This window comes from Mesoplodon densirostris, chromosome 7 (genome assembly GCF_025265405.1).
Source record: "Mesoplodon densirostris isolate mMesDen1 chromosome 7, mMesDen1 primary haplotype, whole genome shotgun sequence".
Taxonomy (NCBI): domain Eukaryota; kingdom Metazoa; phylum Chordata; class Mammalia; order Artiodactyla; family Ziphiidae; genus Mesoplodon; species Mesoplodon densirostris.
Genome location: NC_082667.1, coordinates 33,923,325 through 33,939,481, shown reverse-complemented (window position 1 = coordinate 33,939,481; position 16,157 = coordinate 33,923,325). Strand labels below are relative to the sequence as shown.

Genomic DNA, 16,157 nt, shown 5'->3' with positions numbered 1-16,157 from the left:
ATTCAGAAAGCCATAAAAACTGAGAAGATCGTGGGCTTGTGCCCCAAAGAACCATCTTGCCTGAGTTAGAATTCAGGCTCCTTTTATATAATAAAATGGCAGCCTCCAGAGGGGATGTGTTAATTTCTTCTTCCCTGCAGTCACTCACAGGTAGACCTTGTCAGGATGTTTCCTGTGAGCTAAACAAAGGTATTTTAGCTTAATGCTCATTACATGGAATTCAGGGTTCCCAGAGATGGACCTTTATGTATAATATAAGCTTATAGGCAACATCCCTTTAGTGATCAACTTGTAATAGAATACAAAAGGTTCTTCCCTCTTACAAAAACAGACCAAGAGTCATTGAAAATTATCACTTTTTGTAGAGTCTTCCATGTCGGGAAAAGATAATAAACAAAAACATAAAAATAGAAATGACTTCTGCATAATGCATGTGCAATACCAGTGAGAGGGTTGCAGTGACTGAAGAAGACAGATTGAGTCAGGAAAGATCAGAAAATAAAGCTGTTGTGCATAGACTGGGACCACTCTTAAAGGTTAGCTCAGAGTGGACTTCAGCATAATCAACAGAAAACCCATTCATGTAGCTCTGTAAAAGAATGATATAATTAAAGAATTATATTAGGGGAATTATTCTGACAACATTGTTCAAGGCAGAAAGAAAGAGACATAGACCAGGTTGAGGAAAGGTCCCCTAGAGAAGAGACAGAGAGATCTCATCAGTGAGGACCATGGAGTGAAAGAGCAACGAAATCAGCCTTTCTTTATTGCAGGAGAGACACAGATGAAGAGACAGGCTTATGCATGATGTGAATAAGGAAAAACCTATTCCTTTAGCTTACTGATATTTTCTTAAATTATCTATGGTTGTTTCTACATGACACAAAATATCCAGGCAAATGAGGAAAAACATGGTTAGAGTTATTAAGAATTTCAGGCCATCATCTATACATTTGGCATGGTATATAGATAGCCAGATGATGGACCAAGGTTTTCAATGAATGTGTTAAATGGAGCATATATTTTGGTATTGTGATTTCAAAGTTTTATCCAAAATTATAAAATTTGTTAAAATGCATAACTTGTATAATGTACACAAAATCAGCATGGAAAATTCAATAAATCCTAACAATAGGTGACTTCTCAAAAGTATAATACATTTGATATATTAGTTTTTGCGTTTAGTTAGAGTTATAAAAATCATGCTTATCTGAATGTGAAGGAGGCTATATATCTCATTTCCAAAATAAAAGAGATTAATAAACAGTAAAAGAGGAAAAAAATATCTCAGACTATAAAAAGTATTAACTGATGGCAAATTTAGAAGTATTATCAGAGCCTGAAAGACTAAAATGTATTGCAGATGCCATTTGGCTATACACCCAGTTCTCAGTAACTACCTGTCCTCTGGGATCCTTGCCACCTGGCCCTTACCTGGTGAAGTAGTCCCTAGAAGTCATGTTGCTTTTATGTGTCTTTGACATCACTGGCTACAGTTAATTACCTCATAGGTGTCTACCAAAACAAAACTGAATCAGTTAGAAGTTCCTTCTTGGAATTGTAACCAACAGGCAACTAATAAAGTCTCTCTGTGTAACTGTACTAGATTGTAAGTAAGTAAACGCAGAGGATATGGCATGGTCATAAACAACCAGGTAGTGAGAGCAGCATGTCTTTCTGCCAAAGAGGTACAGAGAAAGGAATGTGTATATGTGTGTTTGTGTGTGTGGTGTATGTGTGCGCCTGTGCACATGCACGCATACTTTTACATGAGCAGGAGAAAGTTGCATTGACTCTTGATTGTTACATTTCAGAAATATTTAGACAGCTTAGGTAATATTCGTAGAAGAGTCCGTCGGTTGATGGAGAGACTTTTAAGCCATACTATGTGAAGAGTGAGAGTATGTAACCAAAAAATAGAGACCCTGGGAGATAGGAGAGTACCCTGAAGTTTCTGAAAAGCTGCCTTGAAAATAAAAAGGAATAAAACAGTTTATTCTCTACGGTGGATGGTGGGTAGAGATTTTGAGAAGGCAGTTTTGGACTCTGTGTACTAATGGATTTTAGTATATCGAGTTCTCTGTAAAGGAAAAGAATGCCTGAGACAGTGGCAAGGTTTCTATCTGTGATGTTATGACAATACAATCTGGTAAGCACATGAAAAAAATACCTTCCTGTAGGGTAAGGTATTTTTGTATTTATAATTGGGGATGGAAGATGTGTGAAACAGCTGCCTTTTAAAATCCCTTGTAACCATGAAATTCTAGGGTAAAATGTACTCAACATCCGAGAGACCCTATCACAGTGTCGCTGGAGCCAACAGTTGTTTAGAATTCAAGCTTCAGTTCAGTGCCAAATAGGGCCCAAGAGTAGCTCTACATAGTTTGTGCAAATCCCATTTGGTGGTGGGGGGGGGTGGTCGGAGTAGAACTGAGCAAGTTGTGGGACAGGAGTTTGGGGCCACCTAAAGCATGGGAGCAGTGAGAATGTGCAGAAATAAGTCAGAAAAAGGAGATGGAGAGATTCAGAAGTTTCAAAAGTCCTGCTTTGCCATTCTGTCTGATAGCTTTCCTCGCCATGAAAATGAGAATTCTCTACCTTCTCCAGCTTTTAACAGCTTTTCCAACTTATTTTTTGCTTACTCCCTATTGCCTATAGATGTCAGTATGTGGGCATTTTTGAATATATACATACATATATAAACACTTATTTTAATTTTTATAAAATATATGAATTTTATCATTTAATTTTAAAATATATGTATCACTTTAAAATAAAAATGAGAATTTTAAAATCCAGAAATAATGAATAAGTATTACAAGATTTTATTATAACTTTTTCTAGTTGGAAATATAATAGTCCTATTGCATTTTTATTCAGTACTTGTTGAAGATTTGAGTGTTAGGAATAGAATGTAGATCCTTCCTTCTTTCTTTGTCCCTGTCTCCCTCAATAGGGGTAGTATAATGACTCTCTAGAATTTGAGCACCTAGTCTGCAGAACACAATTACACCACCTCTTTATGTATCAGTTTTCCATTTTATGGAGTGCCTGGTATACTGTAAGCCTACAATATATGTAAATATTACTATTATTTTGTATTATATTATGCCACACATGCTCTTTGTGGAAAATATCAGGAGAAATAATGGAAGCCTACATGTGAAACAATTGTGATAAATGAAACTGGTTTGAGGCCGTAATGGAAGCTGAGAATTAAAATCCACTTTAAGCAAAAGCATGTTAAAGCTTTACCCAAACAAGCATAAATCATCTAAAAACCAAAGTGACTGTAATTAGTTTATAACTTGTTCCTGTTTTACGTTGCCTTGATCAACAAAATTCAGATTGATTCCAGCGATCGTATAGACTTTCATGGATATTCCTAAAATTGAAACTGGGACCTAATAGTTTCTAGAGTAATCATTAACTCCTTCTGAATGAAAGAGCAGCTGGTGGTTGTGCAGGATGTGGTGGTCAAAGAATGAACACAAGGACCTCAAGTGGTGCCAGTGGTTGTGATAATCGTCTCGTGTATTAAGTGATTATTTTCCAGGCATTTGCTAAGCATTTTGCCTATATAACATCTTCTAAACCTCACTATAAACCTATGAGGTAGTTGTATTATTGTGCCCATTTATAGGTGAAAAAAAAAATGAGTCTAAGAACGTGCTTTCCTATACCATAGTCTCTTTACTGTTGTTACACACCAAGAAAATATTTTTGTTCCAGAAGTTGTCTTTTGGCTCTAGACTGGAAATCTTAGTTTGTCTGCTGCTAAGACTAGAAGAGGTTTCTGTTTGGTTCTTGCTGTTGCTTTGAAGGAGTTTATTCCTCTAGACATACTTAACACACACCTACACACACACTCACTCATATACTGTTATCTGCTATCTGAACTTTTTTTTTTTTACAACTTTATTGGAGTATAATTACTTTACAATGGTGTGTTAGTTTCTGTCTTATAACAAAGTGAATCAGTTATACATATACATAAGTTCCAATATCTCTTCCCTTTTGCGTCTCCCTCCCTCCTACCCTCCATATCCCACCCCTCTAGGTGGTCACAAAGCACCGAGCTGATCCCCCGGTGCTATGCGGCTGCTTCCCACTAGCTATCTATTTTACATTTGGTAGTGTATATATGTCCATGCCACTCTCTCACTTTTTCACAGCTTACCCTTCCCCCTCCCCATATCCTCAAGTACATTCTCTAGTAGGTCTGTGTCGTTATTCCTGTCTTACCCCTAGGTTCTTCATGACATTTTTTTTCTTAAATTCCATATATATGTGTTAGCATACAGTATTTGTCTTTCTCTTTCTGACTTACTTCACTCTGTATGACAGACTCTAGGTCCATCCACCTCATTACAAATAGCTCAATTTCGTTTCTTTTTATGGCTGAGTAATACTCCACTGTATATATGTGCCACATCTTCTTTATCGATTCATCTGATGATGGATGCTTAGGTTGTTTCCATCTCCAGGCTATTGTAAACAGAGCTGCAATAAATATTTTGGTACATGACTCTTTTTTTTTTTTTTTTTTTTTTTTTTTTTTTTTTTGCGGTATGCGGGCCTCTCACTGCTGTGGCCTCCCCCGTTGCGGAGCACAGGCTCCGGACGCGCAGGCTCCGGACGCGCAGGCTCAGCGGCCATGGCTCACGGGCCCAGCCGCTCCGCGGCATATGGGATCCTCCCAGACCGGGGCACGAACCCGTATCCCCTGCATCGGCAGGCGGACTCTCAACCACTTGCGCCACCAGGGAGGCCCATGACTCTTTTTGAATTATGGTTTTCTCAGGGTATATGCCCAGTAGTGGGATTGCTGGGTCATATGGTGGTTCTATTTGTAATTTTTTAAGGAAACTCCATACTGTTCTCCATAGTGGCTGTACCAATTCACATTCCCACCAGCAGTGCAAGAGTGTTCCCTTTTCTCCACACCCTCTCCAGCATTTATTGTTTCTAGATTTCTTGATGATGGCCATTCTGACTGGTGTGAGATGATATCTCATTGTAGTTTTGATTTGCATTTCTCTAATGATTAATGATGTTGAGCATTCTTTCATGTGTTTGTTGGCAGTCTGTATATCTTCTGTGGAGAAATGTCTATTTAGGTCTTCTGCCCATTTTTGGATTGGGTTGTTTGTTATTGAGCTGCATGAGCTTCTTGTAAATTTTGGAGATTAATTCTTTGTCAGTTGCTTCGTTTGCAAGTATTTTCTCCCATTCTGAGGGTTCTCTTGTGGTCTTGTGTATGGTTTCCTTTGCTGTGCAAAAGCTTTGAAGTTTCATTAGGTCCCATTTGTTTATTTTTGTTTTATTTCCATTTCTCTAGGAGGTGGGTCCAAAAGGATCTTGCTGTGATTTATGTCATAGAGTGTTCTACCTATGTTTTCCTCTAAAAGTTTGATAGTTTCTGGCCTTACATTTAGGTCTTTAATCCATTTTGAGCTTATATTTGTGTATGGTGTTAGGGAGTGATCTAATCTCATATTTTACATGTACCTGTCCAGTTTTCCCAGCACCACTTATTGAAGAGGCTGTCCTTTCTCCACTGTACATTCCTGCCTCCTTTATCAAAGATAAGTTGGCCATATGTGCGTGGGTTTATCTCTGGGCTTTCTATCCTGTTCCATTGATGTATGTTTCTGTTTTTATGCCAGTACCATACTGTCTTGATTACTGTAGCTTTGCAGTATAGTCTGAAGTCAGGGAGCCTGAGTCCTCCAGCTCCATTTTTCGTTCTCAAGATTGCTTTGGCTACTCGGGGTCTTTTGTGTTTCCATACAAATTGTGAAATTTTTTGTTCTAGTTCTGTGAAAAATGCCAGCGGTAATTTGATAGGGATTGCATTGAATCTGTAGATTGCTTTGGGTAGTAGAGTCATTTTCACAATGTTGATTCTTCCAATCCAAGAACATGGTATATCTCTCCATCTATCTGTATCATCTTTAATTTCTTTCATCAGTGTCTTATAATTTTCTGCATACAGGTCTTTTGTCTCCTTAGGTAGGTTTATTCCTATTTTATTCTTTTTGTTGCAATGGTAAGTGGGAGTGTTTTCTTGATTTCTCTTTCAGATTTTTCATCATTACTGTATAGGAATGCAAGAGATTACTGTGAATTAATTTTGTATCCTGCTACTTTTCTAAATTCATTGATTAGCTCTAGTAATTTTCTGGTAGCATCCTTAGGATTCTCTATGTATAGTAACATGTCATCTGTAAACAGTGACAGCTTTACTTCTTCTTTTCCAATTTGGATTCCTTTTATTTCCTTTTCTTCTGATTGCTGTGGCTAAAACTTCCAACACTATGTTGAATAAGAGTGGTGAGAGTGGGCAGCCTTGTCTTGTTCCTGATCTTAGTGGAAATGGTTTCAGTTTTTCACCATTGAGGATGATGTTGACTGTGGGTTTCTCATATATGGCCTTTATTATGTTGAGGAAAGTTCCCTCTATGCCTACTTTCTGGAGGGTTTTTATCATAAATGGCTGTTGAATTTTGTTGTAAGCTTTCTCTGCATCTATTGAGATGACCATATGGTTTTTCTCCTTCAATTTGTTAATATTATGTATCACATTGATTGATTTGCGTATATTGAAGAATCCTTGCATTCCTGGAATAAACCCCACTTGATCATGGTGTATGATCCTTTTAATGTGCAGTTGGATTCTGTTTGCTAGTATTTTGTTGAGGATTTTTGCATCTATGTTTATCAGTGGTATTGGCTTTTAGTTTTCTTTCCTTGTGGCATCTTTGTCTGGTTTTAGTATCAGGGTGATGGTGGTCTCATAGAGTGAGTTTGGCAGTGTTCCTCCCTCTGCTATATTTTGGAAGAGTTTGAGAAGGATAGGTATTAGCTCTTCTCTAAAGGTTTGATAGAATTCGCCTGTGAAGCCATCTCGTCCTGGGCTTTCTTTTGTTGGAAGATATTTTATCACAGTTTCAATTTCAGTGCTTGTGATTGGTCTGTTCATATTTTCTATTTCTTCCTGATTCAGTCTTGGTAGGTTGTGCATTTCTAAGAATTTGTCCATTTCTTCCAGGTTGTCCATTTTATTGGCATAGAGTTGCTTGTAGTAATCTCTCATGATCTTTTGTATTTCTGCAGTGTCCATTGTTACTTCTCCTTTTTCATTTCTAATTCTATTGATTTGAGTCTTCTCCCTTTTTTTCTTGATGAGTCTGGCTATAGACTTATCGATTTTCTTTATCTTCTCAAGGAACCAGCTTTTAGTTTTATTGATCTTTGCTATCGTTTCCTTCATTTCTTTTTCATTTATTTCTGATCTGATCTTTATGATTTCTTTCCTTCTGCTAACTTTGGGGTTTTTTTGTTCTTCTTTCTCTAATTTCTTTAGGTGCAAGGTTAGGTTGTTTATTCAAGACGTTTCCTGTTTCTTAAGGTAGGATTGTATTGCTATAAACTTCCCTCTTAGAACTGCTTTTGCTGCATCCCATAGGTTTTAGGTCGTTGTGTCTCCATTGTCATTTGTTTCTAGGTATGTTTTGATTTCCTCATTGATTTCTTCAGTGATCACTTTGTTATTAAGTAGTGTATTGTGTAGCCTTCATGTGTTTGTATTTTTTAGAGATCTTTTCCTGTAATTGATATCTAGTCTCATAGTGTTGTCAGAAAAGAAAGTTGATACAATTTCAATTTTCTTAAATTTTCCAAGGCTTGATTTGTGACCCAAATGTGATCTATCCTGGAGAATGTTTCATGAGCACTTGAGAAAAATGTGTATTCTGTTGTCTTTGGTTGGAATGTCCTATAAATATCAATTAAGTCCATCTTGTTTAATGTATCATTTAAAGCTTGTGTTTCTTTATTTATTTTCATTTTGCATGATCTGTCCATTTGCGAAAGTGGGGTGTTAAAGTCCCCTACTATGAATGTGTTACTGTCGATTTCCCCTTTTATGGCTGTTAGTATTTGCCTTATGTATTGAGGTGCTCCTAATTTCTGTGCATGAATATTTACAATTGTTATATCTTCTTCTTGGATCGGTCTCTTGATCATTATGTAGTGTCCTTCTGTGTTTCTTCTAATAGTCTTTCTTTTAAAGTCTAATTTGTCTTATATAAGAATTGCTACTCCAGCTTTCTTTTGGTTTCCATTTGCATTCAATATCTTTTTTCATCCCCTCACTTTCAGTTTGTATGTGTCTCTAGGTCTGAAGTGTGTCTCTTGTACACAGCATATCTATGGGTCTTGTTTTTGTATCCATTCAGCCAGTCTGTGTCTTTTGGTGGGAGCATTTAATCCATTTACATTTAAGGTAATTATTGATATGTATGTTCCTATTCCCATTTTCTTAATTGTTTTGGGTTTGTTATTATAGATCTTTTCCTTCTCTTGTGTTTCTTGCCTAGAGAATATCCTTTAGCATTTGTTGTAAAGCTGGTTTGGTGGTGCTGAACTGTCTCAACTTTTGCTTTTCTGTAAAGGTTTTAATTTCTCTATCAAATCTGAATGAGATCCTTGCTGGGTAGAGTAATCTTGGTTGTAGGTTTTTCTTCTTCATCACTTGAAATGTGTCCTGCCACTCCCTTCTGGCTTGTAGAGTTTCTGCTGAAAGTTCAGCTGTTAACCTTATGGGGATTCCCATGTGTGTTATTTGTTGTTTTTCCCTTGCTGCTTTTAATATGTTTTCTTTGTATTTAATTTTTGACAGTTTGATTAATGTGTGTCTTGGCATGTTTCTCCTTGGACTTATCCTGTATGGGACTCTCTGTGCTTCCTGGACTTGATTAACTTGATTAACTATTTCCTTTCCCATATTAGGGAAGTTTTCAACTATAATCTCTTCAAATATTTTCTCAGTCTCTTTCTTTTTCTCTTCTTCTTCTGGAACCACTATAATTCGAATGTTGGTGCGTTTAATGTTGTCCCAGACGTCTCTGGGACTGTCCTCAGTTCTTTTCATTCTTTTTTCTTTATTCTGCTCTGCAGTAGTTATTTCCACTATTTTATCTTCCACCTCATTTATCCGTTCTTCTGCCTCAGTTACTCTGCTATTGATCCCTTCTAGAGTATTTTTAATTTCATTTATTGTGTTGTTCATTGTTGCTTGTTTCATCTTTAGTTCTAGGTTCTTGTTAAACGTTTCTTGAGTTTTCTCTATTTCCAAGATTTTGGATCATTGTTACTATCATTATTCTGAATTCTTTTTCAGGTAGACTGCCTATTTCCTCTTCATTTGTTAGGTCTGGTGGGTTTTTGTCTTGCTCCTTCACATGCTGTGTGTTTTTCTGTCTTCTCATTTTGCTTATCTTACTGTGTTTGGGGGTCTGCTTCTTGCAGGCTGCAGGTTCGTAGTTCCTGTTGTTTTTGGTGTCTGTCCCCAGTGGCTGAAGTTGGTTCAGTGTGTTGTGTAGGCTTCCTGCTGGAGGGGACTAGTGCCTGTGTTCTGGTGGATGAGGCTGGATCTTGTCTTTCTGGTGGGCAGGTCCACGTCTAGTGGTGTGTTTTGGGGTATCTGTGGACTTATTATGATTTTAGGCAGGCTCTCTTCTAATGGGGGGGGTTGTGTTCCTGTCTTGCTAGTAGTTTGGCATAGGGTGTCCAGCACTGTAGCTTGCTGGTCGTTGAGTGAAGCTGGGTGTTGGTGTTGAGATGGAGATCTCTGGGAGGTTTTCGCCATTTGATATTATGTGGAGCTGGGAGGTCCCTTGTGGACCAGTGTCCTGAAGTTGGCTCTCCCACCTCAGAGGCACATCCCTGACATCTGGCTGCAGCACCAAGAGACTTTCATCCACACGGCTCAGAATAAAAGGGAGAAAAAGTAGAAAGAAAGAAAGAAAGAAAGAGGATAAAAGAAAATAAAATAATGTAAGGTAAAATAAAATAAAGTTATTAAAATAAAAAATTATTATTAAATAAAAATATTTTTAAGTAAAAAAAAATAAAAACCTGACAGATAGAACCCTAGTACAAATGGTGAAAACAAAGCTATACAGACAAAATCTCACACAGAAGCATACACATACACACTCACAAAAAGATGAAAAGGGGAAAAAATAATAAATCTTGCTCTCAAAGTCCACCTCCTCAATTTGGGGTGATTCGTTGTCTATTCAGGTATTCCACAGGTGCAGGTACGTCAAGTTGATTGTGGAGATTTAATCCGCTGCTCCTGGGGCTGCTGGGAGAGATTTCCCTTTCTCTTCTTTGTTCACACAGCTCCCGGGGTTCAGCTTTGGATTTGGCCCCGCCTCTGCATGTAGGTCGCCGGAGGGCGTCTGTTCTTCGCTCAGACAGGACGGGGTTAAAGGAGCCACTGATTCGGGGGCTCTGGCTCACTCAGGCCGGGGAGAAGGAGGGGCGTGGAGGCGTGCCGAGCGTGCGGCGGCAGAGGCCAGCATGACATTGCAGCAGCCTGAGGCACGCCGTGCGTTCTCCTGGGGAAGTTGTCCCTGGATCCCGGGACCGTCGCTGTGGCGGGCTGCACAGGTTTCCGGGAGGGGTGGTGTGGAGAATGACCTGTGCTCGCACACAGGCTTCTTGGTGGTGGTAGCAGCAGCCTTAGTGTCTCATGCCCGTCTCTGGGGTCCGCGCTGGATAGCCACGGCTCGCACCTGTCTCTGGAGCTCCCTTAAGCAGCACTCTTAATCCCCTCTCCTTGCGCACCAGGAAACAAAGAGGGAAGAAAAAGTCTCTTGCCTCTTCGGCAGTTCCAGGCTTTTCCTGGACTCCCTCCCGGGTAGCCGTGGTGCACAAATCCCTTCAGGCTGTGTTTATGAAGCCAACCCCAGTCCTATCCCTGTGCTCCAACCGAAGCCCGAGCCTCAGCTCCCAGACCCGCCCTCCCCGGCAGGTGAGCAGACAAGCCTCTCGGGCTGGTGAGTGCCGGTCGGCACCGATCCTCTGTGCGGGAATCTCTCCTCTCTGCTCTCCACACCCCTATTGCTGTGCTCTCCTCTTCGGCTTCGAAGCTCCCCCCTCCACCACCCGCAGTCTCCGCCCGCCAAGGGGCTTCCTAGAAGGAAACCTTTCCTTCTTCACGGCTCCCTCCCACTGGTGCAGGTCCCGTCCCTATTCTTTTGGCTCTGTTTTTTCTTTTTTCTTTTGCCCTACCCAGGTACGTGGGGAGTTTCTTGCCTTTTGGGAGGTCTGAGGTCTTCTGCCAGCGTTCAGTAGGTGTTCTGTAGGAGTTGTTCCACGTGTAGATGTATTTCTGATGTATCTGTGGGGAGGAAGGTGATCTCCGCATCTTACTCTTCTGCCATCTTCCCTGTCTCTCCTATCTGAACATTTTGAAGTGATAGCTTATGTGATAAAATGAAGGCACAGAAATATAATAAAATTTCTCATAATTGAGAAAATCCTAAACCCTTAAGGGGAATTCATATTTATGGAAATATTTATATTTTTAATGTGAGACAGGGTCCATATGTCCTACTGAACTTGAGACACAGTATGTATATATGTGCAGACGTATTTTTTATTATCCCCAATAAATGAGTCAGCTTTCGCATTAAAAATAAGTCTTTTTTCTCTTTGTTTTTGCAAAAAGTCTCAGACCTCATACAGTATATCTAAAACAATGCTTTAGAATTAGTTAATGTAGAACATCCAAGGGACTGATAATTTTTCCCATCAGCAAGTCTATGGTAACTTTTTTTCTAAACAGCATGTTCACACCTTGGCATGCTGTCACTAAAATTACCTTTCTAACTCTAATTATTATATCGATTTGATTTAACACATTATGCAGTTCACAGATGATTCACACAGTAGGATTCTTATAAGACACAATAACAAGGCAATTTCCCTTAAATACAGCTTGCTTTTAGTGCTTGCATGGGAGAGAAGACTCTTTATTACCAGAGTCCTGAGATACATCTTGTATGTTTAACCGTGGCTCTGTATATTCTAGTTATGTTTCATATATATATATATATATATATATATATATATGTACAGCAAAACCTCCTTTCATCGTATAAATAGGAAATAAGAGATTTATATCATGTCTCTCTTTTGCTCTCTATTTTCTACTAAACAGAGAACAAATGAAGTCTCTCCAGGAGGCCCTGGAAAATCAGCTTAAAGAGACAACTGAGAAAGCAGAAAAACAGCAGGCTACTGTAAGTGTTTCTATTCTGTGTCCTTTGCTTTGGGGCTGGAAAATTGTTAACTTTTTTCCCTAAAATCATTATGGAACAAATACACCAGTGATAAATATAAATGAAAGTACAATGTAAAAAACACAATCAACAAGATTACAAAAATACTTAGCAGCAATCATTCCAAAAAAATATTTTCTTTGTATTTGATTCTTAGGGGTCTTCTGATTCCCAACCCTTATTTATGGATGAAAAACTCAGGGCAAGAGTGTTGGTGTCAGGCCCCCTATCAGTGGCTCTTGAATTTTGGGGTGTGACCTTGAACTAAGTTAAGCTATACAGATCCCTAAGCCATACCCTACATCCACTAAATAGACATCTCCCAAGGGTGGAGCCACACCATCTGCCTATGTAGTCAACTACATAGGTGATTCTGAGACACCCAAAGTTTAAGAATCAAACTTCTCTCCAGATTTTCTCTCTCAAAATGATGTTTTATTGACCCTCACGTTTCAATTCTTATAACTAATATTCACCATGGGCAGGAGAGATGGTGCTCTGGATAATAGTGCTAAAAACTAGATTTCTACCTCATTCCCCACATGCACTTATGTACCATTTATGGAGATTGAACCTTTTATCTTGTGTGAGGACCTGAATCTATTTCAAAATACAGTATATTAATAGAAAATTTGAGGTATAGTAAGACCAATAGATCAGGAAACAATTACCTTTGGAAAGATAGTTTATTTCTCACAGTTCCCAAGAGAGGGGCATGCCACATGACCAGGGACCACGTAGGGAAGCACCAGGTCAGGCACAGGGCAAATGAAGGTGGGGAAACTATGGACAAGAGCCTTTACTGTGGTTTCTGTGGAAAGGAATGGGCTAGGCAGGGTAAGCAGGCCTAGGATTGGCCCATTTGAATGATTTCAGCAGGCTCTGGGGCACAGGGACTATTTTTCTGGTACCCGGCCCTGGGGTGATTAAGGCAGGTGGATAGTCGTCTGAAGTGTGAGAACCCAGTACAAGGGGTGGCTGGAGTTCTAGGCTCTGTATTGGTTAGTGTGTATTTGAAAAGCTTACCACCAGGAAGAGTGGGTGGGGAAGGAGCATCGATGAGGAAGGCAGGAGGTCAAGATAGGATGACTCAAGCATATTATTGGGTTGTCCATAACAAGGCTAGTCTGCATATATGTGTAAGGTAGGTGTTAAAGCATCAAGTTTACAGAAGCTAGAAACAGGACTAATACAAGGTCTCCATCCAGGTTGATTACCTGGGATCCCAGGCCCTTTAAGAATTGTCATCCTGACTTTCTTTTGCAAGTCTTTCTTGAATAATCTGGATTAGGGTATAAAGTTTTGCTTCTGAAACTTAGCCCTGTCTGTCATCTGAGGTACCTGCTTCTTGGAGACAGTCTTTGTAATAATGGCTGTTGATTCTCCTGGGTGCAGGATTATTTCTTGTTAATAAATTCACTGTTATCTGTCCAGCCCACCTGTAAGGATGAGCATCTTTGTTCTTCTCTGTTATGCCATGGCAACACTCACTGCTAACCTACAAGGTGTCCTAGTTTCTGGATCTTTGGACAGCGGGTGTTACATAAAAGAACAGACATATTTTTAGCACTGTCATGTTGATTCCTCCCCTCAGAATCTGACCCAGCATAAGTAGCAACCCTAATTGCAATCCCATTTCTTTCTTGACCTATCACATTTAATCTCAACTTCTTCATAGCCCAGTCACAAATAATGACAGTTAGAACAGATAGAAATATTCACACATACTCTTTTCTCAGATTCTCACAATAAAACTGCACACTACTGTTGTTGTTTGTTTTTTTGTTTTTGGTTTTTTTTTCTGAAAATGAATAACTCTTGCTTGTATTTACACAGCTAGCATTTGGAGAAGCCAAGGCATGAACCTGTGTTTATTCCAATATGTTATGTACACTGTGTCTAACATCCCAAAAGAAGAAAGCTCTAACATTTGAAAGAGCTCAACAAAAGTTAGAAGAGTCAAGTGTGGCAAAAGTGGGGACAAAGGATGCGTAGCTGGGAAGAAGGAGGAGACAGGACTGGCTGAGTCAGCTTTATCCTCACCTCAGAATCCTTGTAGTGCTTTTCTTAAAGTTCAGCATTGAATCTTGAGGGAGGATTTTCCTCTCCCACCCCAAAATACTCTACTAAACCAGAAACACCCTATATGTATTCATAACCTAACATGTGCTACAGAATAAGAATATTCTGGGTTTAAATTCCTAGTGGACAATCTACTATCTGTAAATTTGAGTAAGCTCTTTAACTTCTGCAAGTTTCCTTATTTGAAGAATTTGGGGAATAATTAAAATTAAAATAACATACATAATTTCCCTAAAATTATATCTGGCATATAGTAGATAGTAGAATCTAAACTAAATTTGATCTCAATAGAAAGAAAAAAATAAAATAATAAAATAAATAAATTATCCAATTGAAAGAAAAATGAAGGCAAAAGAATTACTGTTGGCAAAAGTTTCAGTGTATTAGAAATAACAATAAATGGGTTAATTTTAATAATAATTTTTAAAAGACACAGAATAACTGCAATTAAGAAATTAGGACAATATATGCAAATGTGCTAATTTTAACAACTGAGAAGACCACATACTTAAAATAAGCAATACAGGAAAATATATGCAAAACAACATAAAAGAAGTAAATGATTGACAGCAATATTAATGCTGGCAAATAGAATTTAAAGCACAAATACAATGTAAGAGAAAGCATAATATGCTAGCAAAGAAAAATAAATAAATAAAATGAGGTGGTTATAGTTATAACCATCATAAACATAAACATACTTAACAAATCAGCTTCCATATCCATCAATCTATAAATGAAGGGAGAAATAGGCAAATACAAAGATCTTAAAAATACAACTGCTAGTAATTAATATTAGATATATAGAGAAATCTCTAAAAAAGTGACTATATTCTTTTTAAGCACATGCAGAACATCTATAGAAATTTTATAGAAATATAATATGTATAATACAAAAAGCTATACACATTCAAAAATATGACTAGCATATATACTATGTTATTCAATCCTTTTGTTATACAATTTTAAATAAATTTTTATAAATGCTTAAACAATTCTTTATGTTTGGAAAATTTATAACATATTTTCTAATAACCCTTCGGTTAATAAGAAATAAAAGAAATAAAGAAATACTTAATAATAGTGAAGACACTACATGCCAATATAATAATTGAGGTGAATTGATAGCCTTAAATGCATTTTTCCAGAAAAATAAAAGATTAGCAACATAAATTCAAGAAGTTATTTAAAAAGAAAAACAGTGCAATAAAGAGAGTATTATAAAGACTAGTGAAGACAATAATAAAATAGAAAACAAAAAAAGGTAAATTTAAGTTCTTTGCAAAGACTATGATAAAAGACTTTAAGATATGAGAAAGATTAAGAATAGAAAGACAGACTCAAATTTTAAAATGTTGAATTAAAAAAAGAGCTAATCTAAGAGTCATAATTGTAAGAGGAATTCAAACAAATAAGGTATTATGAGCAACAGTTCCCTGATACATATTAAAATGTACATGTAAATTTCTAGATAAATAACTATAAAATGCTAAAATTTCTGCAAGAAGAAATTCAGCACTTGAATAGCTGAACACAGTTGGAATTTTATTTTGCTAAAAGACCCCCTTTCCCAAGTATTTCAAAGCCAGAAGGTTTTCATGGTGACTTCTACTAATTTTTAAAGATCAGTTAACTTCAAATATAGGCAAATATTTTCTGGAAAATAGAAAATAATTGAAAACTTTCACCTCATTTTACGAACTTCATCAGTTCTGATTCCAAAATCAATTAATGGCTATATGTGTAAACTAATAGCTATTTTTCTACTAATGAATGTACATGTAAAAGGTCTATAAGAACAAATTCAAGACTATATTAACAAAATATTTCATCATGATCAATAAATGCAAATACCTGCAGAAATAAATAATACTTATCTTTTGGAGGGAATGTGTTTATGTTTTGAATTGAATGACTGATATTTTCTAAGTCAAA

At 37.6% G+C, this 16,157-nt stretch overlaps 1 protein-coding gene across 1 annotated transcript in view; it reads left to right on the top strand.

Moving 5' to 3' along the window:
- Positions 1 to 16,157, top strand: part of LUZP2 (leucine zipper protein 2) — a gene marked incomplete at its 5' end in the record, with an annotated part of 475,562 nt that overhangs the window by 233,151 nt on the left and 226,254 nt on the right. Inside the window, one exon of the mRNA XM_060105175.1 lies at positions 12,020 to 12,101. Coding sequence (XP_059961158.1) covers positions 12,020 to 12,101 — 82 coding nt within the window. The remainder of the gene's footprint in view (positions 1 to 12,019; positions 12,102 to 16,157) is intronic.